The sequence below is a fragment of the Hippoglossus hippoglossus genome, chromosome 16, assembly GCF_009819705.1.
Source record: "Hippoglossus hippoglossus isolate fHipHip1 chromosome 16, fHipHip1.pri, whole genome shotgun sequence".
NCBI classification, from domain to species: Eukaryota; Metazoa; Chordata; class Actinopteri; order Pleuronectiformes; family Pleuronectidae; genus Hippoglossus; species Hippoglossus hippoglossus.
The window spans coordinates 18275735-18303087 of record NC_047166.1 but is presented as its reverse complement, the minus strand read 5'-3'; the positions used below and the strand labels follow the sequence as shown (position 1 = coordinate 18303087).

The following is a 27353-nucleotide window of genomic DNA, read 5'->3' as shown; positions in this document are numbered from 1 at the left end:
CATTGGTTATTTCATAGCCAATGGGAGCATTTTATATTATTATTATCATTATTATTATATGTCACAAAATGCTCCCGTTGGCCTAGCTAATTGTGTGAGAGGCTTATTTTCATCAATAATTGACACATTGTGTTCGATGCAATTTAATTTATTTTCCTTTGACTTAACATATATTTTATTTCATTTCACTTTATGTTGTAATATATGCGCACACTTCACGGCTCTATTTGAAGCCGTCTCACTGTACATCCTGTCTGAGTCGGACTGCTCCTGTGTAACTTGACGCAGCTCCGCTCCTACGCTGCTGCCGCCGGACTGGAATGATGGAGAGATGCTCTGCGCATGCGCACACATGGAGGCGGATGCAGCAGAAACTCATCAGCGAGACACAACCAGAGTGAGACAGGAACAGAAGTGACCCAGCCTTCAAAATAAGACGGATAAACTAGTGTCCCATTTGACAAAAATAACGAACTCTGCATTAAACCCCGGTAAATCTTTGTTATAAAAGTGGATGATGATTATGAAAAACGATTAAATGACACGCAGAAGAAATGTCAGTGAATTTGAGGGTGTAAACCTATTATGAGTGAGAAGCTGCAGACATGAAATATGATGAAAATGGTTTTATTTTGATATTCCTGGCCATGATCCTGTATCTCACTGAGTCTAACTGGACACTCGGTAGCGCTGCTGTTGCACAGGTTTTTCTCTTGTCCTCTTTACATGTACGAGCCGTTTGCTCTCATCTGTAGATTACATATTTTCTTGCTATTATCCAGGGATTCACATTGCGCCTCGGGGTGGACCAGTGCGTCTGTACGCAGCTTTTTTACGCACGACAGAAATGCGTAGAAAAGCAGAGATGCGCTCCTGGGACTGTCTTCATTGATGGTCGTGAGCTCCCATCACAGGCCCTGTTCTCTGGTCAGTGGAGTTAGTTCCTCACATGAAGATGGTCCGGTGAGGTACCAGGAAGAGGGGTTTCACCGAGAATTCTGAAAAGACGAACAAAATGAAGATTTGGAGCACGGAGCATGTTTTCAGGTGGGTCACACTGGTCTTCATCGTCTTAGATTATTGTTAAAGCAGAATGAAGTGAGATGTAGTTGCAGGGCAAGGTCGATGGGACCTTCACACGGGTTATCTCACTTTAAACTGCAGCATTAAACTCTGAAGATAAGATGAGATGAGATTAGATAATCCTTAGAACCACTATGGGGAAATTCAGTGTGGTAACTCAGAGCACCATGAAGGAACTTCAGGCAGAACACCTGCATGGTTGTAGTCAGTAAATTCCCAATAATCTGTAATACGACTCTATAGATTGATGGGGAGTCACTATGAGTATTAAACACCAGGAGTCAGTGAACTGTCAGATGTTTCATATCAGAAAACACAAATGAAACCAAACCAACAGATCATCCCTCACAGTTTGTCCTGTTTTGGTTGATTAGACACTGACTACATTAACCCATGTGCATGTAACCTAATGAGGACATGATCAAATCTGTTCGTGTGCACTATAAGCTTGTTGTCAGTTATATTTCTTCCCATTTGTGTGTTTTTTGTACGCGTTTGTCTGCAGTTACCCGTGGGAGACGGTGATCAAGGCTGCAATGAGAAAGTACCCCAACCCCATGAATCCTAACGTGGTCGGCGTGGACGTGCTGGACCGCAGCCTGGACGCCCAGGGACGCCTGCACAGCCACAGACTCCTCAGCACAGAGTGGGGCCTGCCGAGCATCGTACGAGCGGTCAGTCGGCAACACATAGACCCACACTCAGAATGTACACACATGCAGAAAAGGAGGATGAAGATATACGTTTCTAAATGATGCTCAAGGGCCTGCAAGGGTCTGAGACGAGGTTCCAACATGTCATTAACTAAATCTACTGTGTATTGTTGTGTTTGCAGATACTGGGAACCAACCACACACAAACCTACGTGAAGGAGCACTCCATAGTCGACCCAGAGGAGAAAAAGATGGAGCTGTGCTCAACAAATGTTAGTTTGTATTGAGCCCTTCAGCCACCAATGTCCGATCAGCAAGTTTCACAGCATTGACTGGTTACACATTTGAACTAGAATGGCACACAGTAGAGCACGTCCCTCCACCACAGCCCAACAGTCAAATCAATCAAGCTGCACCTAATATCACACACTCATAGATATCAGTTCCCTAAATGAGCCTGATTTTGTCATATCAAGATCCATGAATTATTCCCCGGGAAAATTTTTGAAAAACTCCCCATCTTGCAATATTCAAGCAAGTGAAAAAAGTTTGAGTTTCGCGATAATCCGTCTAGTAGTTTATGTAATCCTGCTCAGAAACCAAGTGACTAACACTCAGCAGTGAAAACATAACCTCCTGCACACTATTGCATGGAGATTTAAAAGACCTTTATGCAAACTGTAAAATTGTATCCAGCATAATGTAAAATAATGTCTCACAATGGTAACATTTTGTGATCATAAAACATTTCAGATCAAATAAGAATTTAGCAGGTTGCACTTTTAACATCTTTCGGTTTTTAAAAATCATTAATGCATAATGCGACCTGCTGAAGGGACTGAATGACTGTTACTGGTTCAGGTAGTTTAAAAATAACTGGGTTACAGATCTCAAAGCTGGTGTGGACATTCAAACACATGGATCCAAGAGCCATTTAACTATTCACTGAGATCCCAATAGGTGGATGGATGGAGGCATGGATTATTTTTCTGGATAAGAGACAACATATATTCATTCATCACCATGCATACCATTACTAAACAAAATAATAAAATAAGTAAAATGTAAAGAAAGTTGCTTACATAAGTTGTGCAGCCACTAAGTCAACAAAGCATCTGAAGTCTTCATCAGAAACCCAATTGTCTCTTAGATATACAATCACCAAACATTAGGGGCTATTAGGAACTAGTAATCAAAGACAAAGGGAGTTAGGGTGTGTGTTAGATGGACGTAATACAAAGGATAGAAAATAAGTTCTCAAACAATTGGCACGATAAACTGAAACAACATGGCCGCATGTTCTCAAACAAAGGGATTTGCCTGGATACAGCGAGACCATTAAAAAACCTCCCCTTCATAACTCCTCCCCTGTGCACAGACAAGTGAATCCCCCCTCCAACCCTCAGCTCAGAATGCCCCTTGATTCTGGATTAAGATTCTTTAACAATAATTAATAAATGAAGTACATGCAAATCTGTTGTATTTTCCAGATTACTCTGACCAACCTCATATCAGTGGACGAGAGGCTTCTTTACAGGCCCCACCCAGACAACCCTGAGGTGTAAGTACAATTTACATTTCATTTATGAAAGATTGTTAAGGTCACAGCGAGTGTGAGTGCACACGTATACAGGAAGTGCTGTACATTGTGTGATTGCAGGTACACAATGGCCCTGTTCACACCTGGAATTAACATTTGTCTTGAATGATATGATCACAAGTGGTCAGTGCCAAGTTCAGGTCTGAACTTAAAATGCTTCCTCAAAGTTTCCTGATATTCAGTCAGAAATACCTCATTGGGTGCTGATCTGTGACCACATTCTTTTCGCTGTGTGAATCTGTCCTGGGCCACATGTGAAGGACCGCCTACTCAGCTGAAGTCTCCTAATTTGTTTGTTGTCCCTTTAATGGCAATTTTTCATTCCGCCATCAATGATTAGTAGTAGAGCACGGAGTGATCTCACACAGATAAAGTAATTGATTTCCACACTGGATGCTTATGGTTCGTTTGATGTTTATTTAGTGAGATGAATGAAAAGAGGAACATACCAGGTGTATGTTCGCCTGTAGTTAGTTCTTCTCTCGTGTGATCCATGCTGCTAGTCTGTGATCTCCTAGTCTGATAGTCTGGTGAGAACTGTGAGCTCCCCCAGTCTTTGTGTCCTCCCCTTCCTGTTACCTATGCCCTGTTTATATCACCCAGTGCCTCTAATGAGCGCCACCAAGTGTCCAAAAAGTAATTATGACTAGCCATCAATTAAAGTAAGTGGCTCCTACAGTAATCTTTCCAATATCAACACTAATCACCACATAATGGTCGATGCTTTTGTTAAATTGATAAAATCTTTTTTCATAGCACATCTGCACAATATACATTCAGCCCCTCCTGACTCCTCTCTTTCTCTACCTCTCTCTCTCTCTCTCCCTCATGCCGACACCCACTGATACACACAAATGCAGTGACATAGGACACATGTAAATTCAGACTGGTTCAAAGCAACATCATTTGGTCTTTGCAAACAGAAAAGTCATACGTGCGTATTTGCATATAGAGCGAGGAAGTGAGATCCAATCACAAGCGGTCACAGGAGACACATTTAGGACACGTTTTAATGCCAGGCATGAACAGACAAACTCAACCTGTGACTTGTGATCAGATCTCTGAACTGGGCCAATGTTATGTTGTTTAGTCATATCTTGCAGTATTCATGCTCTCTCTCTCTCTCTCTCTCTCTCTCTCTTTCTCTCTCTCTCTCTATATATATATATATCTCTATATCTCTCCCTCGCTCCTCAGTACCGTCCTGACCCAGGAGGCCATCATCACAGTCAAGGGAGTCAGTCTAAGCAGTTACCTGGAGGGGATGATGGCCAGGAGAATGTCGGCCAACGCCAGGAAGGTAACAGAAAATAAACATTCTTCTATTTATACACTTATTTCCCCTTCTGCATGTCATCTGAATTCTGGTTCCAGTAGTAAAGATAAAGTAAAGGATTTCCTCGCATGCTGGGACTCCGCTGTCTCTCTCTGCTGTTCCAGGGTCAACAGTTACTGTCACCACTGGTGCTTTCCTGTCACTGAGTGTCTCCTCTTTAATCTCCTGTCCCTCTCTGTGGATCTGTAGGGTTGGGATGCTATTGAGTGGATTATTCAGAACTCTGAAACAGAGAACATGCCTCTCTGACATTTACTTACTCTGGTAACTTCTTTACTTTCCTTTGCAACCTTTTTTTCTATTACTGTTTTAAGCATGTTTCTTGTTTTTTCTCTTCTCTAAACTACAAAGAGAAGTGTAACGTTAGTGTATACGTCACACAACATTTGTTTGCATACACAGGGCTGCAGCTCCACTGTGATGACCACTCTCCCTGGCTGCAGCCCCTGAACCACCGGGGATCCTCAGCATCTTGGGATCCTCTGCAGTTGGTGCTCAGACTGTCTGGAGCTCCCCCTCATGCACACACACACACACAGACACACACACACGCCTCCTCTCACCTCTAGAGAACATGCACTGGAAGCTCCGACAGACAACCGCTGCCAAAGCTCTACAGTTATGAGGAAGTGTCATAGATTCAACGGTTGTGGTTGGACTCACTAACCCATTAACAGTCGGTCTAATTAAAGCGACTGAGGAACCCATGACAGTTTCTCTCTGTGTTTAACACTCTCCTGGTGAGTGACCACAGGGTTTTAAAGTCTTGTGTGTTGCTGTGAACGTTTTATCTTCCACGAGGAAATGCATCAACTTCACCAGCAACTTGGCTGGTTAGAATATTTTACTACTAAAGCATGTTTACTTCGCTCTAATGTCCTGGCTTCGATTAGAAAGATTAGGGTGCAATAGGGAGACGCAGAAGGTACAATACTAAATAATATGCAACTAGCTTCATCATTTCATTTACACGATATATATATTTTTTCTCAACCACAAGAGACTCCTATACTAGGAGTTCAAACCAGAGACTTGTTACTGGTGCTTATTGTGTGTTTCAAGAGGCACAAACTGTAGACAAAATGTTTGCATGATAGTTACAGTATAAAAACAAGGGAAGGGAAGTTATGGGTAGTTTGGTTGCCAGGCAGCTAGCTGTGATTGCAGGAAATGTTATTCTTTATATGAGAAAAAAGATTTTTTTTTTTTTTAAAAGATGGGAATGTACCTTTGACATGGCCTTGTTTTCCTGCTGTGGAGGCACCAACACACAGGCACACACACACATACCCCGTTTCCACCAAGGCAGTTACTCAGAGTCAGTGCTTAATCTTGAACCAGTGTTTTGACAACTTAAGAACCGGCTCTCGAGCAGAACTACTGATTCCACTCTGGCACCGACCCTTTCCTTGTCCAGAAGAAAGAACCGCTTGTGACAGGGGGGGGGGGGGTTATCACACCTTACAAGACCAGTACGACCAACCACAACAACCATTCCAAACCAGCCCAGCAGCATCAGCAGGTTCACCTTGGTGGAAAAGGGGTAACAGGCAACCAGCAGATTTGTAATTGGGTAAATGCAGAAGATGGAGATGACATACAGATTGTTCTTTCAGGATCAGTGTAGCCAAATGATGGATTAACTCACTCTGTGTGTTTTTTACCTGTTTACAAGGCCTTAAATCGCAGCCTTTCTGTAATTGCCTGTGCAGCAGCAGTATAATGTCTTTCCCAGTCTGACTCACCTCCATAAACCTGCTACCTGTTCGTCCCTGAGGAGCAGGGCAGTACTGTATGTGCAACGCTGCAGCAGATGCAGATGCACACCATGACTACTTAATGTATGTGCTATATGGTTTTACTTGTTTAAAAGTAAAATCATATTTGCATAACATTTGTAAAAAATACTATTTATTTGATAACGCTGCCTAACAAGCAGTGAACGTTTGTATTTTCTGTCATGTTAAAAAAATTGTTTGAAGCTCTTGTCCTGCTGCAACAAATAAAACCATTGTTTGAGAACATTTCATGTCAGAAGTTGATTTTTTTTACATTTGCGTCAACTTCTCAGAGTCATGGATCTTAATGAAAGAAATCAGAAACATTTAGGGGACTGATATTTATGAGTTTGTGCAATTTTGAAGCAGATCTAAATACAAATCTGCATCTAGTGAATTGAAATGTGGGTTCATGAGGGGGCTGTTGGGCCTGGGCGTAGGTAAACACTGAGTGCTATTGTAGTTTTTTTTTTTATTAGACTCAGCACAGTGTTTCTTCTTCCGAGCACAGTTTAATTTCTCTGCTCCAAGAAGAGACTTTAATGAATGGGCAGTAATGGAAAGTCTGAGGCACAGAAAACATCATCTCTCATAGATAGTCGTTATATGCTGACGATCCCGAGTACCAGCAGTACCAAATGTTCCTTTTTTTGAATGACTAACTTGCAGTACATCATTTCTCCAGTAGAGAGCACACGTATGCTTTTAGCAACAGGGAACCCGCAGGGCAGCTCTTGCTCGGGAGGCCCACGATGCTCCAGTGAGAGCTGAGACAAAATCAACTCAAGGGCCAGGCGTCTTGTTAGTTTCTTTTATTCACGCAACAGAACAAACTAAATGCATTGCATAGCATGTACATCATTCCTCAGTGTGAGCAGTGACAGAGGAAAATCTAATCCAATAGTGCAAGATGAGCCACTTGCCAGAAGCTCAATAAATAAATCCCTAAACACAACTAGCTGGGTGTTTGAAAAAAAATAAAAATAAAACAATCATGCAGGAGGCTACAGAAAAATACAACGATTAAACTTTTGTATCAGAGCCACGGATCTTAAACAACTCTTCTGTAAATGAGACGCTTGTTGGTGATGATGATGAAGATGATGATGATGATAAAAAGCAGCATCCGGATCTGAAATCATTGCTAAACAAGGATTAAGCTGTACCGGGTTTCAAGTTTTACGATAAGGCACACACCACTGTAATATTAAACTCTGATTACAATCTTTGGTAATACTGCACTCAGGTGCTGTTGCTATAGCAGCCACGGCAGAAAACGAAAACACAATTAATTACAAAATCATATCAAATCCATACAAAAGTGAAAAAGAACAAGATAGGAAAGATATCGTGGTGTTTACATATAAAACAAGCATCACTCACCAATTAATTACCAACTTAATTTACTTACATTCATCATCTCTTAGGTTCTGCAGCAATTCCCGATTTACTTCTGCCGCACAATTATGCTGCAAACGTCACCTGACACGTTCCATACCCACATGAGCAGGCTTCGTAATGTCATACTGGACAAAATGAGCATTTCAATCAAATCAAATACTGTCCCTACCTCCCGTGTCGAAAAGAACAATTACAAGGTTTGAAAACCAAGAATAAAATAAAAAGAAATCCTCCAAACTGGGGGAAAAAAACAAGTGCACACAACTAAGGTCAAGAGACGTGTGTCCATTTCCAAAAAGCCACATTGAACTAAGACTCTGACAGCTGAGTGTTCCCTTTTTTCCCCTCCGCTCTCCTCTCATCCATCATCAGGACGACTGCTCCTACGTCTCTTTACCTCTCCGTCACATTCGCTCGCTTTTCAACAGTGAACCCTGCCCGACGCCTCTTCCAAAGCAAAGCTCGAATGCATAAGAGTCACACCTTCACTAAACATACATCCAGGAATTGATTGTGCCGTTAACAAAAAAACAATATTGTACATTTCTATGTACAGTATGTACAGTCAGTTCATGTGGAATCAGAAGTTGAAAAGGTTGATGAAGTCTTGAGGGGAGAGCGGCATGGTGCAGCTCTCTGGGTTGTTGGCCGTGCACGGGTGGTTCGTGTCCTGCAAACGGAAAAAACAAAAGAAACACAACCGTCAGTTTTAAATGCTGCCGTTTTTTAAGTTTCATCTCGTGCAACATTTTATGTACGTCTCCAATTTGGTGAAAAGCGAAAGACAGGAAAAGGAAGTACCTTCCAGAAGAGGATGTGACAGTGTGAGCAGAAGTGCAGGGTGTCACTGTATTGTTCTCTGTGAGGATAGCAGCGGCTCAGCTTGAAGTACATCTTCTTCCACTCTAGCTGACCTTTATCTGACACCATCAGGCGCTTTCGGATCTGGGGGAGAAGGAAACAGACTTTTAAGACGTGACCCAAGACAAATACTTTGACGTTAGTGGATTTAACGTTCGCTTTCTTGAGAATGTCTTTCGCCCCAATGTCACTACTTCAAATTTTCCTGACACAAACTGAATCTAAACCCCTCTGACCTGTAGGAATCATCCCTGTTACCTACTTTAGCTCATGGCTCAGTGCATTTCACTCGCTTATCAGGCAAATGCTTTCCAGTGTGGTGCAGTGTCCCTATGCACACCCTGCGCCCTCCCATTATCCAGTAGCAAGTCGAGTTTATCACAGATGCTTGACCCAATTGTTGAGTGATTTTATTGAAATCTATGTCTCAGTAGGTCAGCTGAAGCAGGGACATTTCAAAAAGGACAATAAGGAGGACAGCTAACCTCCAGTGTGGGAAAATGTGCTTTTGTGTGCACAAGTACTGCAACATTCTCATTGTGTACATATTTAAGCTGCTTTCAGACATGCACTGAACTCCAGATATTCTCCAGAGGGGATGTATGTGAGGACGCAAATGTCAGCGTGAGAGGCTCTGGACTCTCTCCAGAGTTTTTCCTCCCAGGGACCTAGAAGAACCTCCTGTTCTCTGGATATTTCTGTGTTGTTGTGAACGCATCTGATGGGAGAATCTCCTGCTGCGTTGTTCATGTGTGAAAGACTAACTCCAGACAAAGTCCGGACCTAAATGTGAGGAAATCCTGTGGAGTTCAGGTCTGAAAACGGATTTAGAGATCACCCATTAATTTTCTAAGTACCTGTCTGTCTGTGAAGTGGTGCTGGCAGAGTCTCTTCCACAGCAGCCGGTCCTCAGTGAGGGACCCCAGCTCGGGACACACTTGGCCCAGGCTGACCAGGTCCCTGCCGTCGGACAGACGCTCCATGATGTTGAGCTTCAGGTTGACGGGCAGGTCGTTCAGAGTCATGCCCGTAGATGCAGGCTGCAGGAAACAGGAAGCAGAGTTAGTGAAGTTGATTACGATGGAAACATGAAGTCGCTAAATTCAACACACTATGAGCACTTTTGAGTCCGGCTCGTGCTCCTGTGTTTCGGGCACAGCCTTACCCTGTTGATCTGGATGTTGTCCAGCTGCTGCTGCCACTGCAGGATGTGCTCCATGCGGTGCACCCAGATGTTGATGTTGCCCACCAGGACGGACTTGCCCATGTCCTGAACCAGAACGCAGAGCGAGTCGTACAGCGTCTGCAGCAGCTCTTTGATCGGACGAACGTTCTGCTGGTCATCAAGGACTGTGGGAGGAAATCCAAAACGATTAGTCAGACTCAATTCATTCCTTCAGCGATGATGTGAAAGGGATGTGTGTTACAGGGGGATTAGCGGCAACCAGGAAAACATTTATTGAGAATCATCAAAAATCACAATGTCAGACTAAATGTTTTGGATTGGCTGTGCAGTCGCCCTCATAATATTTGGCCGACAGGTTTCATCGCGCCACCTAAACAACCTGAATCTGTTTAGCAGAGGGAACATTTGAGTTTACACTGTGGCTTGCAGGGGGATCTGGTGACTGTCAGTGTTTTTCACTGAGCTATTAAAGCCCTAAATTTACTGCTCTGCCTGCCTCAGATGCTGTCAGGGCTCATTTCCTCACCTACTTGTGCATATGATTTCATGTTTGCTCGACTTGTGCGTTTTATTTTATCTAAGCTTGAACCAACAATAAAATCAAATCGACTAGGGGCTGAATTTGGTATATGTATCAGAGAGTAAAATAAAACCCTTAGACACACAGAAGACGGAAACTAGGAGGAAAAACGAGTTGAGTGGGAGAGGAGTGACAGGTCTCACCTTTCTGTACCACCTTCTCCAGAATATTTATGTAATTCTTCTGCGCCACTCCGCTGAGCGAGGGGAGCTTGGACTTGGCGATAAGCTCCAGGAGCTGGAGGAGAGACAGAAAGAAAGAAACACAACATAAATTTCCTCCTGTCATACGCAGAGACACTCTGTTCCACTGGGTCGTCATTTAATGTTTCTTAGAAAGGCACTTTTGTCAATAAACGCTGGAAAAATAAAGTCTGGAGCCGCTCCACCTGGTCATTACTCTCAACTGAAGCTGAACAAATAACAGCATTCTTGAATCGGATCAGTCCCGGTCAGAGTCTCTTTAGGGGGGGGGGGGGGGGGGGGGGGAGAAGCTCCTGGAACGTGTTGGACAGCGGCCCAGTCTGTCAACTACACCAGCCTCCACAAACAGGGTCTTAATCATTTGACTCCTGATACTGCTCGTCACATGAATAAGCTGAATCATTTCACAGAGTGTGTGTGTGTGTGTGTGTGTGTTTACGTCCGCATTGGCCAGCCGACAAACAGTGGGTTCCAGGCCGGCATGTGAGGCATGCGACAGACGCTGTGACATCATGGAGAAATACACGTTGACCCCCTTGCTCAATTCTGACCCAATCATGTGGCTTTTGTCATCAGGCCGACATCAACATATTGTGGGGTACTTTCTGGTAAACTGGACGGTGAGTCAGGCCAACAAAAGCAGACTGCACAAACTCCATTTCTGAGTTTATTTAAGTGGAAAAATACAACGTCATGAAAAAGTGACGAGTTTGAGGATCTTAATAACACCCAACTTTGAACTAAATGACTTCTCACCTACGTGCTCTAACCTCCCTTTCCGTTTTTTACCGGTTTTAAGCTCCTTCTCTCCCTCCTGGCTCCTTTTTTCATTCTTTCCAGCTCCATTCCTCAAACCTAATCCCATGCCCGTCTTCTTTTAGCAGCTCATCAAGTGCTCCCCTCTTTGTAGAGCAGCCAGGCAGAACAATGTGCATTTCTGTATCTACTTTTAGCCGCCGCTGTTCGCTAAATTGCACTTCATGGCTTGGCGTGAGGCTCCCACTCTTTCCACAAACACACCGACAGTATCAGAAATGCTAAATCTTATTATTGTATGAAGGACGTGCTAACAGCAGTTACTAAGGTTTCCATCTCCTTGAAATAACCCCGTGTGCCTGCTCCCGAGAGGAGGGAGCACCCCTTGTTTTCTGTTTGTGGAAGAACCTGATCTGTGTAACTGAGACGGGGGTTAAATGAACCTGCAAATGCCATCAGACACAAGCGGTGGAGAGCAGTGACCTAGGACACCACGTCCAGGCTAAACGCTAGAGTTACACGGCCATATTGTTCTCCGGGCTTAGCACACTGCACTGCACTCGTTAGCTGGGACATAAAGGTCAATCCAGAACCTTGAAGAGATAAGCAGCCAGCTGGTGGGTCACCTGTAGAATATCAGCTGGTTTTATACGCCGATATCTCAGGAATATTATAAGGTCTAAAGTATTATGATGGACTAGATCTGATTTTATTGGTTAATGACTGTAGTTAAAGACGACAAAACTAGAGTAGTAGGAGGAAGCTAAAGTCTGGCGGTGGTGTGTCTACGTGTGCTGCTCGGGGGCGCCACCTGAGTCACGTGAAACAACCACCAGGTTCTGGTTCCATAAACCCCCCCTGTCAGGTGGTCACACCTCATCACACAGCTGTCACCCCCCCACCCACCTCACACCAGGAGAGGAGAACACGACCGCATGCAGCTCTGGGCTCACATGGGAGCACATGTGGAAGAGCTGGTGTACAGTTCAGTGACGCGGTAATTGGATGTGAAGGGTAAAAGCTCTCGATCTAAAGTAAAGAATTTTCTGCAGATGTCCCATAATGCAATAGCAGTAGTGATGGTATATTATAAATTAGTATGATGGCTAATAATGATTCGATGGACATGATTTGTTAAACCATTTGGCATCCCTGGTGAATAAGCTATAGAGTTTTTTAAGGTTACTACACAGTGTGTCAACAATACATATCAGACTTGTTTAAAAGAAATTCGCTAAATTGACTTAACTCTGCAGTAAATAGGAATTTATCTTCAATACAGTTAAATCTAGAGATGCCAAAGGGCTTTAGCAATCATATTACAGCAGCATTTCAATGTATGACACAGTTTTATTCTAGCAGAAACACGGACATACACTCCCTGGGTCAATGTCATCAGCACTTAGAGACCTTTGTCTGCAGAGCATTGATAAGAGCCTGGCCGAGGCCTACACACCCTCTTAACCTTAAACCCGTCTGTGCCACAAACACAAAAAAACATCAGAGGAAGACAAACAAAAGAAACTGGAAGAAGGAAAAGAGATGTGGACTCACTCTGACGATGTAATTAAATCTCCTGGTGTCCTTGATGGCGCTGCAGAAATCCAAGCGGTTGAAGGCCTCTCCCAGTGTACAATATCCGTGGCGCTGGGAGAATTTAATTATAAAGGGTATTAGATGGTGATCCTCTGCCGGAGTTTAAAGTTTTCTTGGCGTGTGTACATTAGCGATGATCATGATATGAAAAGTTGATGTGAAAACTGAATGAGTTTGTTTGTTACCTCCTTGGTGCTTCCTTTATGAACATAAATCCACTTTTCCATGTGGAAATCTGCGAGAGAGCGGAATGTTTACATTAGCGGCACGCTCTCATTAAGCAGCTCATGAGCACAGTAACACACACTTATCACAAATAAGTTACAATTTCAGACCGAGTTATAGAAATAGAGTTTAGGAAATGAAGGAAAATTAATAATAGACAATAATATTAGGAGGAGGCCCTCTCATGAATGTTGCATAACGTCCTCATGAGCTGATTTCTAATCTGGAAACCTGACTTTAGTTTATTATGACATGATCTATAATCCCACAAATCAACCTAGTACCCTTTGCATGTTTATATGAAAAGTGTGTGTTTCACGGTGACTCACAGGGGACCTTGGTGTTGTTGTTCATGAAGTCTTTCTTCCTCTTCTTGGCAGCCATGTCGAAGCCGAAAGAAAGCAGCAGGTTCTCCTTGTTGAAACACTCCTCCTGCTCGGCTTTGCAGAAGCTGGGGAAACATATTGAGACACATATTTCATTTCCAGCTTTTAAAGTGACATGAGCTGCTTCCCTCTGAACTGAAAACACACTGCGGCCGGCTCCCGTGTGATTTGATTAGAACCTGAGGCCCTGTTAAAGACTTGGTGTTTGGTGTGCGTGTGGTCATTCTCGGAAGCAGCACAGACTCAACAGATGATTGTTAATCCACTCACTTGTTGTGAGGTTATAAATAGCTCAGTGGTTAGTCCTGGAAAAGGGAACATGGCAGCAGGAAAAACAAAGTCTGACACCGTCCTCCTTCAAGCAGGAAAGTAAAACGGTGCCTTCAGCTGTTTGCTCAGCTTCAGAGACAAGACTTGAGTTAATGACTAACCTCTCCACGGAGACATTGTTGTTTGTGTCGTCAGCTGATGTCCTTTTCCATCCCTCCTCGGTTTTCACCCAGCTCTGACCCGGTGACCTCCAGTCCTGTCCGAGAAACGGCATCCTGTGCTCCGTGCGGTGATGTCAGTAAGAATAAAGTTTAAAAAAGTGTGGTGAAATAGTTCCTGTGTGTGTGTGCACGCGCGGTCGTGTGTGTGTGTGTGTCTCCTTTGTGTTGTTCCTTGTTCTCTACTGTTGACATCGCGCAGCTCCTCTTATATGTCCTCCGACCACAACCCGGAAACGCGGGAGGGACCGCCCACTTCGGAAACTTCCTCGCGCAGCAGCACGTGGCTTTGTTTATCAACCCGAGCGTTGCAACATCAGGAGGGAGAGAGAGGGAGGGAGAGGGAGGGAGATGGAGGGAGAGAGAGGGAGAGAGAGGGAGGGAGATGGAGGGAGAGAGAGAGAGAGATAGAGGGGGAGGGAGGGGTATCACAACTTTTCATGTCATGGAACAAAAACACAGAGATGGAGGAACAACATCGAGAAACAGAACTCTGCAGGATTTTGAAGACAGTCTCTGTAAGATCACGTGTTCAGGGCTCAGGAAGCTGTTATGTAACCTTCTCCAGGCCGTGACCATTGGTGGAAGAGGACATTTACTCAAGTACTCTACTGTAGTTACTCGAGTATTTCCATTTTTAAGATATTTTGTACGAACAAAACACTTCATTTATTTAGAGGCTGTAGTCAAGTCATGGAAGAATGAATAAAATCCCTGCCACAGACATAAATAAACCCCAACCACTTACATGCAGTAAGAGTCACATATTTTATTTTGTGTCTCTTGGTGCTGTTTCTAAGTCTTGTTAGGATTGGTTTTGTTCCAATTTCTGCTTATTTTGCATCTCCACAGTTGGTTTGCATCTGTGTGTATATGACCTCTGTCTCTTTGTAGTTGTTTTGTGTCTCTTTGTATTCTGTATATTTTGCGTCTTCTTTTTACTGTATGTCTTTCCGTTAAGAATCGAAACTAACCAAACATGAGGCATGATTACAGACTAAAGGCCCTGTATGTCCAGATCTGTGTTGGGAGTTATGTCACTCTTCAGACCTTTTGTGGTTTGACCAGTGCAAAGTTACGCAGTTTGCTAATAAAGATAATAAAGTTGTGATTGTCCAACAACAGAAGTAAAAATACACGAAAAAAAATGATTAACTTTCAAGACATTGGAGTCTCTATCAATCATAATGACAACGTTTACTTTTATTTTAAAAACACATCTGGTAGACTTCTGCACAAAACTGTTTCATTGATTTTTTTTACAAAGCTTTACAAATACTGAATACATTCACCACTGTCAATGTCTCTGTGGTGAGTAATCTTTCTTATGCTCTCCTCCAAACTGCATCCTACTTACTTTAAAATGAATCTCATACAAGAACCCACAATTTTAAAACTTCTTTTTAATAACTAGTGTATCTCTCTGCAGTTTTTAATGGCTAATGAACAGATGTAATTACTGTTCAGGAGGTTCTTTCTTCAAGCTTATCAGTACTGTCTTTGTGTTTGTAAACATCAAGATAGAAAAAACAGTCCCCTGATTCTCAGTCCTTGTATTATAAATAGCCGAAGTTGTCCTTTGGATTCCTTTGTGTGGGAATAAGAATGAGTGTGACTGAGATGGGGGGGGGCTAGTGCTCAGTTGTATTTCAGTTTTCCCAAAACAGTATCCACTGATCTGTGAAGAATGGTTGAGGGTACTGTGTTTGTTTTGGGCCCTGTCTTTTAAAAGATAATGTGTAACTAAGTCTGTCCAGGGCACTGGGTCACCTCTTATCAGCTTCATTAAACACATGACATATTTACTCACTCGTCTGTGAGGCTTTTATATACAGAGTTCAGATATATATCTGCTTGTTTTAGTCTTTAATAGACTTCCTCATGTCAGTTAACACTGTGCTCTCATAGACAGGAAGCTTGTTGAAAAAGTAACGTCGATTGTTGCTGTTGTGCAGGGTCGGAGTTGTGTATTTGTTTTGTCATTAGCATACAATAAGAATGACAACTAAGAGATCGATGAGGAAGTGCTGTTATCACGCAAACAAAAACCCCGGCCTGATCACTGATGTGTAAAGGGCTGAAGGTCACTTCCTTGAAATCCTGCAGCGTGAGAAATGCTTTGTTTGTGTATTTGTTGTCAAAAAAAAATGCCACTGCAGCAAGTACACATGATTGTGTATCTGTATCTGCATCCATGTGAGTGACTGAGTGTTTGCTAAGTGAGGCAGAGAGGGGGGGGGGGGGTTTCAGGGTCTTCATAATTCCTGACACCCTATGCAAAGAGCAGAACATGTCAGCCGCAGGCACACGGTGTGAAACGAGTGTGCACTTGTTCTAGATACCAGAGCCTCTGTGTGTAAGCTCATCTCGTTCCTACGACATCCTGTGAGAGAAGCATGATCAGGGTTGCTGATGTGGCCGATGTGGTTTTGGTGCAGCACACTCATCACCGATGGCTACAAACTACTCAAAAATAGCATATTGTTGACAAAGGCTCTACTGATGCCTTTTCCTCTGTTCCTCAATTCATACACTTTCCCTTTTTGCGACATTTACCAAGAATGAGTAAGTATATTGTTCTCACGCAGAAAATGTGTTATGTCAATCTCAGTTTTCATTAAAGAGTAAATGCATTGTTCATTACATCGCTTGTGTTGCTAAAGGTTTTGCAACAGGTGCATGTGTGTGGCTTTAGGTCTGAGGTTTTCATATAGCACCCTGATATGTGCTAAAGGCCAGACAGCTCTGCAGATATCCTGCATGTTAAAATCTGTCAAGAAGACGTCAGACGAGACATGAAATCACTTAGTGCAGATGTATTCTGACTGGGCATATTGATCATGATTTACAATAGCTGCCAATGCAGAAGTGGCCCACACTGAAAACGTTTCCCACATGTATGAACCACATGTTGTGTGTATAAAAAGGGGAACCTGAAGACTGAAATGTATTATTATGTGAGCAGCAGGTTGGCCTATAAAGTGATGTGTGCAGTGTTGTGAGTCCCTAATGTCTAACTAAATCTATTTCGAGAGCAGGCCAAACTACAAGATGACTTGGAAAGTCCCTGCAAGTGTTTGGTCAGTTGGTCAGAAGGTTTGAGAAGGAAGCTATGAGCTAAGGCTCATAGGGGTAAGGTTTAGTTTATTCTCTGAGTCACAAACCATGTGCTCTGTGATTTTGTCCAACTTGTACGGACATAGAATTGTTTAAACATCTCCAACACTCACATAAAAGGAAAAAGTCACAGTTTTTAGCCGTGTAAATTGCATCCATTTAACAGTCATGGTCCCCAGAAAGTCCTATTGATGTTAGCGATTCTCTGACTTTATACCTAGCACTACCAGCACGTTAATGTTTATGTATCAGTCGAAATATCTATTTAATATCTATTTAATGGAATGCTGGACATTCTGTGAAGTTATTCATGTTCCCAAGCAGATGTATTCCAATGATTTCAGTGATACACTTAAATGGTTCACCTTATACCTGCTGCACATCAGCATGTTAGCATTGCCATTATGCGTATGTTAGCTTTAGCATTTAGCTCAAAGCACTACAATGTAGCAGTGTAGTCTCTCTTGTCCCAATGGGGATGATATAAATCAATATCAATATCAATATACAGTACAATGTATATATATTTATTCATCTCTATATGTATATATCTATATTTTTTAAGTATAAATCTCTCCCATATGTATCTCAATATTTTTTTGGGACAAGTGGAAGCATAAGGCATCAATTCAGTTAAAAGGTCAGTAGTGAATAATCTGTCTCTGCCTTTCTTCTTAGTCGTTCATCCTTGTTTTTGTTGTGATGTTGTGACCGGACGTGACAGCTGGTCAGTCCAACTCGACCCTCCAAAAACCCCTCATGACAAACACGCACACACGCACATGTTCTCACACTTACACACAGACACACACACCTGTTGCGGTTTCTTCTGGGTGAGTGTCATTACTCTCTCAGGTTCTCTCTTGTGAAACACTTCTCATCAGTTTCTCTCGTTCTCTCTCTCTCTCTCTCTCTCTCTCTCTCTCTCTCTCTCTCTCTCTGGTCCTCTCTCACATCTTCCAGCTTGCACAGCAACCAACTGGGCCACATGCCTCTGGTGCAACATTTGCCCTCTTGTTTGTTTCTCAAAATAACATCAGATCACCTAAACACTGTAGTTTTTCCAGACCCCCTCCAACCTTTTCCTCTCATACTCCACCCACTGTCTCCTGGTCTCCATTCGCTGGCAGCGGGTGACTGAAGCATCTGACCCGGTGATTTCTGGTTTCAAAGAAAAGCACATATAGAATCCTGTGTAAGACCTCCTTGGCACATTATGTTTACCCCACATGAAACTGCTGACGTTGGTTTCTAATCAGTTTAGCTGTGGTTGATATTTACTTTAAGGCACCATTTCAAAAGAGGTTACGTAATAGTTTACAGAGATCAGCATCTCTTCTTATCAACATTGTGTGTCATCTTTGAAGCAATCCCAAAAGTCCTATTTCTGCTCCGAAGAACACTATTATACAATCTACTAACTGCAGTTAGTAGAGTGCATACCTCCGCCAACGTCCAACAGTCCCCTTATGAAAACACATCTAAATTCACTAGATACATATGTTTAATTGGATCTGCATTAAATTGCATACACTCGTAAATATCAGTCCCCGAAACATGCTTGATTCTTTTTCATCGAAATCCATGAATTATTCTCCGAGGTATCAAGAAAATGTTTTCATTAAAGAAAGTGAAAAAAAAAATCCTGGATCTGTCCCTTGATACGGATCCACCCTAAAATGTAATGGTGTCTTTTCTGACCCACACCGCATCCTTCCTCAAAGTTTTGTTGTAATCTATCCAGTAGTTTTTAATCCTGCTAACAGATAGACAAACAAACAGAGAAAAAAACATAAACTCTTTGGCAGAGATAATAAATCACCAGTGATATCCTGTCCTGCTCACTAAACCCTCAACTATTTCTGATTTGGGCGTCCTTACAGACTCTGTCCACCATTTTCCTTTGTATCTCCACGTGCTCTCTGTATGAGCACAACCATAAATACTCAGGGTAACACGTGGAGAGCTCTCAGGGCAGCGCTGGCTTTAATTTCACCTGCAACAGGCAGACCAAAATCATTTCAAAAATGTTCCTGCAGGATCAAATTTAGGGCTTCTCATCTTTTCCAAATTATCTTCTGTAGTGTCATGTGTGTTGTTGCCAGGAACCTGCCTGGGCATGTGAAGGACACAAGTGCGAGTGGGTTCAAACAGACACATGATGAGATGTGCGGCACACATGTGCTGCTCAGATGGCATTCACAGTCAGATGATCCGTGAAGACTTACAGTCCAGATAGAGAGTGATGGAGAGAGGCCTCATGTAAAGAGTGAGATTTTTATTGTCAGAAAAAAACTGTACAAAACAATCTATTAGTTTCCTATCAAATTCAGCCACAGGTTCATTAACAAAGTTACTTATTCTTTCCACAAACAGTAAAGATACAGAAAATGATTCATATGACCTCTATTGGTCCAAATCAATGGAAAAACTGCACAAACTAAGAACATCCAAAATAGTTGTCTCAATGCCTAAAGCCTTTATTTACCCTTTGCCTATTTCACCAGTGCATGAAATATTTGGTTGTCTTTGCAATAAATTATTATTTTTTAAATCATTATTTTACACAGAAGAAACAGACAGTGATCCAAAGTCAGCAGGTTCAAACCTAACAGCTGAGCAGAGCTTTGACTCACACCAAACTGTCCATACTGATGTAAGCATGTGTCAAGTGATATCTCAGGATGTAGATTCAGAGCAGACTGAAAATAGCTTGTTCCCTCTTTATGAAGTCAGACAGGTTAAGAGGCTGCGCAGCAGAATTGGTTTAGATATTCAATAAAAACATAGAGAAATACATTTTCAGCTATAAAAATGTCAGAGAGTTTATAAAAACAATATGTCATATGCATGAACGTTTAAAAAAATGAAGCACACTTACTTTATGTATAAAACATATCACATTTCTATTTTTTTTCAAATTAATATAATTGAAATTAGAATTAGGTCTCAAAGTAAAAAATCAAACACCAGCTAGGATTTTGCCCATGTCTGTGAGACACTTGTAAGAGTCAGGGAGCCGTGGTCAAACACTTTATACGGCAGAGTCCCCTTAGATGTCCAAGTGTCTGTCTTCGGGTCGTAGCACTCGACGTTGTCCGAGTCCTCTATGATGTCATGGCCGTTGATGTAGCGTCCACCTGTGATGTAGAGTCTGTTATTGAGCACGGTTGCAGAGTGGTGCATCCTCCTCTCCTTCAGGTTGGCACACTTGATGAACCGGTTGGCCTTTGTGTCGTATGCAATCATTCTCCTGGTGTATCCTGTGACAGGGGGGATATTGACATGAGAGGGGCAACACGTGTGGCTCTTCTACAATCTGATTCACCGGGGGCAAAAATCAATACTGCTGAGCTGCGGCAAACACAACACGATTCGTTTCATACATTTGTTTCTGCATTTATTCGCCGAATTGATTCCATGTTGTGCCTCAAGGTTTCACGTCTTAATCAGTGTAACTACCTCCAATGATGTAGATCTTATCGTCCATAATGACAGCTGGAGCAGACACATTCTTCACCGTCCTGTTCTCCATCTTGGACCACATGTTCCTGGCAATGTGATACACCTTCAGGGGGGGAAGGGGGGGGGGGGGGCAGGGGGGAAATTGAGGCAATGAATGAATGAGTCTGGATAGATGGAGGAATCGGTGAAGCATTTAGTGGAGATCATAATGTCTTACTTGTATTATTCTGACCGGGCTCTGCATGGCGTCCTCTCCTCCAAACATATAGATCCTCTGGTTGGTAGCAGCCACGGCTGGGTGCAGCACGGCCTCAGGCATGGGGGCCACAGTCTCCCATTGGTTGAACATGCTGTTGTACCTGATGGTATATTTGAGATGTGTTATAATTCATCTAATTTTATAACCACATTATACAGCATATGTTGTTGCACACAGTCAGGACTACTATCAACAGTTTTTCTTGATTAAGGATAATTATGGTCCATCTCACCTCTCCACGCTGTCTGTCACCCGCCTGTCAGGCCCAAGGCCGCCCAGGACGAAGATGAAGTGCAGGTAAGAGACACTCCGGTGGGCAAAGCGTGGCTCCAGCATGGGCTCTGCGGTTCGCCACTGGTTGGTCTTGAGGGAGAGTGTGTAGACCGTCGGGCTGACCTGGCCGTACTTTGTGTTTGTGGTCAGGCCTCCGATAACGTACATGACGCTGTGGAGGGCAACATACGAGGCCTTGTACAGGCGAATGGGCAGCTTGGTAAGGCACTGCCACTTCTGGCTCTCCTCATCGAAGACGAGGGCCTCCCTCGACGTCTGCTCGTTGTTCTTTCTCCCTCCTACAACCACCAGCATGTCATTGGAGGTGTAGCGCCTTGGTGCCACCCAAAGAGGTTTGAAGTTCACCTCTGTGTCTCCGATGCATTTTGTGTTGACAGCAAACATTAGTCGTCGGACAGATTCAATGAGCTCCGTGCAGAGGGTGGAGGACTGGATCAGAGGGTCATTGGCAATGAACTGGAAGAGGTATGTGGGGTGGATGTGTCGAAGGCGAACTTTCCTGAAAAGGTCACTAATGGCACCTCTTCTAGAATAAGGATCATGGTGGATCCAAGCAACAAGTGTCTCGAAGACCTGCTCCTCCTCTGCACAAAGGCTGTCATCCTCCAGGTAACCCATGAGCTCTGGTAAGGAGAGCTCACACAGATCCTCAGACGCTGACACGTCGGAGAAGCTCTTCATCGCTATCTCCTTGGCCTTCGCTCTCAAAGTGTTGCAATTCAGGATCTCAGAGAGTCTTACCATGCTCAAACAGTTATCTGGGCTCAGCTGCTCCTGAAGGAAACTGGAACAGGCCTCAAAGATGCGGCCGTATTGCAACATGGATGCTGCCTGCATCAGAGGCAGCACAGTATCCATGCTGATGGTAATGAGTCCGGTGTAAACATAGTCAATGACACTACTGAGGATGGTCGAGTCGATCCCCTTTAAGTCGATCTTGGTCTGCTGCCTCTCCATGAAGTTGTGGCAGAACATGGCTCTGAAGTACGGGCTGCTGGAGACCAGGACATTGCGGTGGCACGGGATCTCCGTGTTTTCTGAGCACAGTAACACGTCTGTCAGGATTCTGTCCTGCCTCAGCCTGTTGAGCTGCAGGAGCAGGTTGGAGGACTGCTCTTTGTCTTTGTAGTGGAACACTTCATCTGCCGCTCGGTCCATGCTGAGGAGAGAGGCCACGCTGTTATTGTCAAACCAGCTGCTATTCAGTCGTTGTTGTTTTGTGAATCATTCACGTGGATTAGAGGGTTACTATCTGGTATATTTAGACAAGTCAAGGGATATTAAATTCAGTAAGGCCTTGTGTCTGAAATTACAGATTTGGCCTGAAAATATTTGTAGTAAACCTTTAAAATATCTAGGTTAGCATATGTGCAAGTAATCTGCAACCTTCATCTCATAACTGTAACATTAACTGTATCATAACCTTTTGGCAAACAAGCCCATTCAGCAGTGCTGCACTCAGACATGTCTGAACAGGGCCGACAATAAACCTGCCAAATTATTGGCAGTGTCTCAGCAGATTACTGCACCAACCCCTGCACAACTACTCCTGATAAGTGTCATTGTCATGGGAGCAGTGGTACTTCTGTTGTTTGGCAAGGTTTTACGAGGAGCCTCAAAAAGCTTATTTAGATTTTAATTTTGAATCCAACCTTGACGAAAGGGACTGTAGCAGTAGATATGAGAGCAAAATATGTAAAATGATCAACATCAAATATCGACTTCAGCTGACCTAAGCATGTAACATAAGGATAAAAAAACGTCAACTTATTTGCCATATGGCGTTTTCAAAGTCATGCCAACATCGGAATACAACAGCTTTCTCTTTAGTTGAATGAAGCCTCACCAGAATAAATGTCTTACCTGTTCCTCCTCTCTTCTCTGTCTATGTGTTCTGGGGCCTCACTCTGTATCCAAAGCAAGATCTCAGCAGAAGATGCGTGTCGACATTTTCCTGTACTTTCTTCCTCTTTTCTCTCGCGCTGATGCTGTGTGGCTGTATGTTCCTCAGGGGGGCCGTCCCTTTGTAGGAGCGTGTTGCGTACTGTTTGTTGTTATGTCCTCTTTCCACGAGGCCTCTGTGTACATTCCTCCCCCTAAAAATAGAGCCTCCCTTTGGCAACACCGCCGCACTCGCATGTGACATGTCGGAGGGCTTTCTCAGTATCTGTCTGGCTCCATCGCTCAATCTCCATCTATTTTCCCATGCTTCCTCCATAATTATATTCTAACTGTTTATTTTTCCCTCTCCTTTTTTCTTCAAAGCTTGCATTCCTGCTCACTCCATCATCTCTATCCGTGTCTGGCACATGATTGTTGCAGTGAAAAGGGTTCTGATACTTGATAACACTCACTTTGTTGGCTGCAGTCTCTCGGCTAACTGGGACAGAGGACTACAAAAACAGGATCAGGTTACTGTAGAAGCAAAACAAACACGGATATGAAGCGGTCCACGTACAAGGATAAAGAGGAACCACATTTAAAACATAGTGACCACAACTATTCATATTACAAACAAGGCAGACGTTCACTGAACTGGTTTCCAATTTACCAAGAGGCTCGGGCTATGAGAGGAAAAATAAGAAGCCTTTTATCCTCTACATCGTTTTGTTTCTTTTATACATGGTACTCATCCTTTAAGCATAAAGAAATATCTCAGTTTTAGTGTACATCCGCAACAGATGCTTGCATTACCAATCTTTGTTTTGTAAGGCAGATAAAGCTTATGTAGCACCAGCTTTCACTGAGCACATCCCACAAAGTGGCAAAACGTTTGTTTCCTGAAAGCTGGAGCAGCATCAAAGCTTGTGAGGCTTTTTCTTAAATGTGGGTACGTAAAAAAACAAAAAAACTTGAATGCATTCGCAGTCGTCACAGATAGTGATATGACATGTTTTCCTTGTACTCAGGCTTGTTTACAGAGCTCTGTAAATCAGACTCAAATAGCTCCTTGGGCTACCGTGACCACTAGAGTGCAGCTCAATGTGTATTGCACAACAAAATCAGCAGATTAGACCATAAACTACTCATGTTTACGTCTCATACTGTTGTTTGTGGGCTACACTGAAGAAGACATGAGCGTAGAAGTGGCTGATATTGTTAAAAGACATGCAAACACAGGCTGCTGTACGTCAAGGCAGAAATGTTCGTGTGACAATGTAAACTGAGGGTCACATTATTCACATGTGTGACACCACATGTTCCAATCATAAGCAGCGTGTAACAAAGCAGCACCATCTAGTGGTTGAGTCAGTACAAACTCACTTTGGTAATTATGAGAAATAAGTTTCTTTTTTATGCCAAAATATATTTTTAGAGTTTGGTCAAAGTAAAAATATTAATTAAACTGGGCAGCTAAGTTCTAATATAACAAGTTGTTATCTTTACTTGCAGAAGAAGGCTGCCTGCATCATACAACAAAATGTCGATAATGAATATCTGTCCTTTCTGCATGGAACTGACATTAAAATGTTGTCATTAATCTGCATCGACAAGGGCAAAAAAGTCATCTCGGTCGCCCAAGAAGACGGCAGCGTCATTTTATAACCCCTGCTCTCATATTTAAAGCTGTGATTGCATCCTTTAAAGTTTAGCACAGTGTGTGTTATCTCCACTACTTCACCTTGACAAAAACGACTCATTAATGTCAGCCCTGAGGCAGCAACGTATTAAAAGTTAAGGCTTCGACATGTGGTTTGCAACAGAGCATTTTCATGCAGCAGCATAACTGTAGTCATCCACCACCCACCGCTGTGTCTCCATATCTCTAAATGATTATCTTCTCACCAGCACACGGTCTAATAGAGCCCATACCTAGGGGATTTAGATCTTACTGATTAGGACTGTGTGTGTGTGTGTGTGTGTGTGTGTGTGTGCGTGTGTGCGTGTGTAAGTGCATGTGTGTGGAGGGCAATCAACTCTCCTTGGTCAACTCACTGCACCAACATCTGCAGGGAGTTCAAATTGAGTATTTTCTGTTTTGTGCTTGACTTCATGGACTTCACTATATCTCATCAACCACACACACACACACACACACACACACACACACACACACACACACACACACACACACACACACACACACACACACACACACACACACACACACGGATGATTTCACATACATTTTAAATTAGAGACCATTGGGTAAAAACAAGGGACAGGGGAACACTCATTTATATTGGTTGCAAGCCAAATTTTCAATCTGTACAACTTTGTTATTATTTTTGATTTCAACCGAATGAGACGCTTTGTATCAAATATGGTCTGTCGCCTTCTACTACTAAAAAAGGTTTTGTGGATTCTAATTATGTCTTTAAAAACGATGGTGCACTTCACAATGTTCCACAACCACATGAAAACCAACCGTGTTAAATGTTTGACTAAGTATGACACTTGTTTCTCTTCCTCCATTGTAAGTTTCTTCCCAAAGTCTATTTCTTGGTGTTCTGTGATAAAACTCACACTTGGTATGAAGGGTTTTTCATAGTTGATGGAAGAGTGCAGTTTAGCCATTCACCCATTCACACACACATTCATACAGTGCATCTATGTGCAGCACTTTATCTATCAGACATCACACACTCACAGTGGGTAATTTGGTCGTTCAGAATCCAGTCTACCAAGGACACCTCAGCATGGGGAATGGAGGAGCCTGGGATTGAACCGCTGACACGACCCCTCCCGCTCTACCATCCGAGCCACAGCCGACCACGATGACTGAGGATCATTGAATGCTATCTAATGTGGATAGATTTCCTGTCTGATTGGGATCAATTTAACTGAGCATTTACATCCCAATTGCTATTCAAACATAGGCTTGTACTTAAAGTGCAAACAAGAGAACTCTCAGCTTCTTCAGGGAGAAGAGAAATTCATTCTTTTTTTATTTCACACCAACTTTTCTGTATCCACTAGGTGTCAGGCCAACGTTATGCACATTTCAGAATGGTAAAACACCGTCTCCGTCCCTTGTGACTCCCAAGAAGCTATCAGGGCTAAATTCACAGTCAGTGAGTAAACATAAGAAGAGCATAAACTGCTGTGATGGGATTTGTCTTCCTATTTTTAGGCCGGCATGACACAAAGAAAGAAAATGAAGCTATTAATCCCCCCCCAGATATCTGCAAACTGCTTTCCACCGCTGCAAACATGCACTCATGGTGTGAAGTTTCAAATGGCCATTTACTCCGACACAGATAGAACCAAACAATCGAATCGGACAGTGCAAATCATGTGAAAATCTCTCGAGTGAATTTGCCACGAGGCATTACTCCCAGGCGCGGAGAGATCCACGCTAGGCAACGCTGAGAGCGGTAATCTAGCTTTGATGGAGAGACATGCATGCGTGAACCAACAAAGAGCACAGGGTAGGGAGGGTGGTTCGAGGAGCAGCCTACAGAGACACAGAGAGAGGGTGGGGTAGGGCGGTTTGTGGTGGGAAGGTAAGTGTGTGAATGTGCGTTTCTGTACATACACACATGTACAAGCAGGGATGAGGTCTTAAAGGGCTTACGGTTAGCTGCTTAAAATTCTTCTGATGTAACCAACACGTGCAGGACAAGTTATATGGAAAGAATAATGGTGCTTTGGAGCAACAGAAATGCTGAGGTGGAGTGGGAAACGCTTTGTGTTTACTCATTGTGCCCTCGGCTGTAGCTCTCCCAAGGTTCCTCTTGGTTGGTGCGCTGGTCGTTCAGTCATCGCCACTGTGCAACCTGGAGAGTGCAGCCTGCCTTTATGTCTGCTCTAACAGACTCAGCTGCTCTGTGTGGGTTAGTGGGTGGTGTGTCCAGGCAAGGAGGTGTTTGTGGACATGTGTGTGCCGTCTCGTGTGCTATATGTTGCCACATGTGTGGGAGGGAGGGATGAGTGTGTGTGTGTGTGTGTGTGTGTGTGTGTGTGTGTGTGTGTGTGTGTGTGTGTGTGTGTGTGTGTGTGTGTGTGTGTGTGTGTGTGTGTGTGTACAGTCAGATTGATATTCCACTGGCGGCAAAGGCTGAAGCCAATGTCTTTAAAGTGTCAGCCCTCAGCAGCCAGCCAGGTGTACTTGAGGTACAGAGGAGAGAGGGCATGTGAGGAAA

At 43.2% G+C, this 27353-nt stretch overlaps 3 protein-coding genes across 6 annotated transcripts; 1 reads left to right on the top strand and 2 right to left on the bottom strand.

Moving 5' to 3' along the window:
- Window positions 1–308: 308 nt before the first annotated feature.
- prelid3a (PRELI domain containing 3A) lies at window positions 309–6156 on the top strand. 3 transcript variants are annotated; one of them, XM_034609839.1, is made up of 7 exons: window positions 386–1047; window positions 1589–1757; window positions 1919–2008; window positions 3227–3297; window positions 4534–4636; window positions 4862–4936; window positions 5075–6156. In XM_034609839.1, exons 1-6 carry the CDS (start codon window positions 1016–1018, stop codon window positions 4919–4921), a joined length of 525 nt encoding a protein of 174 aa, XP_034465730.1. In that variant the 5' UTR covers window positions 386–1015; the 3' UTR covers window positions 4922–4936; window positions 5075–6156. The 3 variants fall into 3 exon arrangements, with proteins under 3 accessions (XP_034465732.1, XP_034465731.1, XP_034465730.1); XM_034609841.1 differs by lacking the exon at window positions 5075–6156 and having other exon boundaries at window positions 309–1047; window positions 4777–4922; XM_034609840.1 differs by lacking the exon at window positions 4862–4936 and having other exon boundaries at window positions 315–1047.
- A 1091-nt stretch (window positions 6157–7247) lies between these two features.
- fbxo32 (F-box protein 32) lies at window positions 7248–14350 on the bottom strand. Its single transcript, XM_034609837.1, has 9 exons — window positions 14076–14350; window positions 13588–13709; window positions 13219–13268; window positions 12992–13084; window positions 10622–10715; window positions 9878–10062; window positions 9570–9752; window positions 8653–8796; window positions 7248–8521 (listed from the first exon to the last, which is right to left on the bottom strand). Exons 1-9 carry the CDS (start codon window positions 14186–14188, stop codon window positions 8432–8434), a joined length of 1074 nt encoding a protein of 357 aa, XP_034465728.1. The 5' UTR covers window positions 14189–14350; the 3' UTR covers window positions 7248–8431.
- A 5232-nt stretch (window positions 14351–19582) lies between these two features.
- LOC117776678 (kelch-like protein 38) lies at window positions 19583–23660 on the bottom strand. Of its 2 annotated transcripts, XM_034610820.1 has the most exons (5): window positions 23131–23660; window positions 21206–22426; window positions 20932–21073; window positions 20712–20817; window positions 20223–20512 (listed from the first exon to the last, which is right to left on the bottom strand). In XM_034610820.1, the coding sequence occupies exons 2-5, from the start codon at window positions 22423–22425 to the stop codon at window positions 20223–20225; spliced, it is 1758 nt and encodes a 585-aa protein (XP_034466711.1). In that variant the 5' UTR covers window position 22426; window positions 23131–23660. The 2 variants fall into 2 exon arrangements, with proteins under 2 accessions (XP_034466712.1, XP_034466711.1); XM_034610821.1 differs by lacking the exon at window positions 23131–23660 and having other exon boundaries at window positions 19583–20512; window positions 21206–22425.
- Window positions 23661–27353: the final 3693 nt, after the last annotated feature.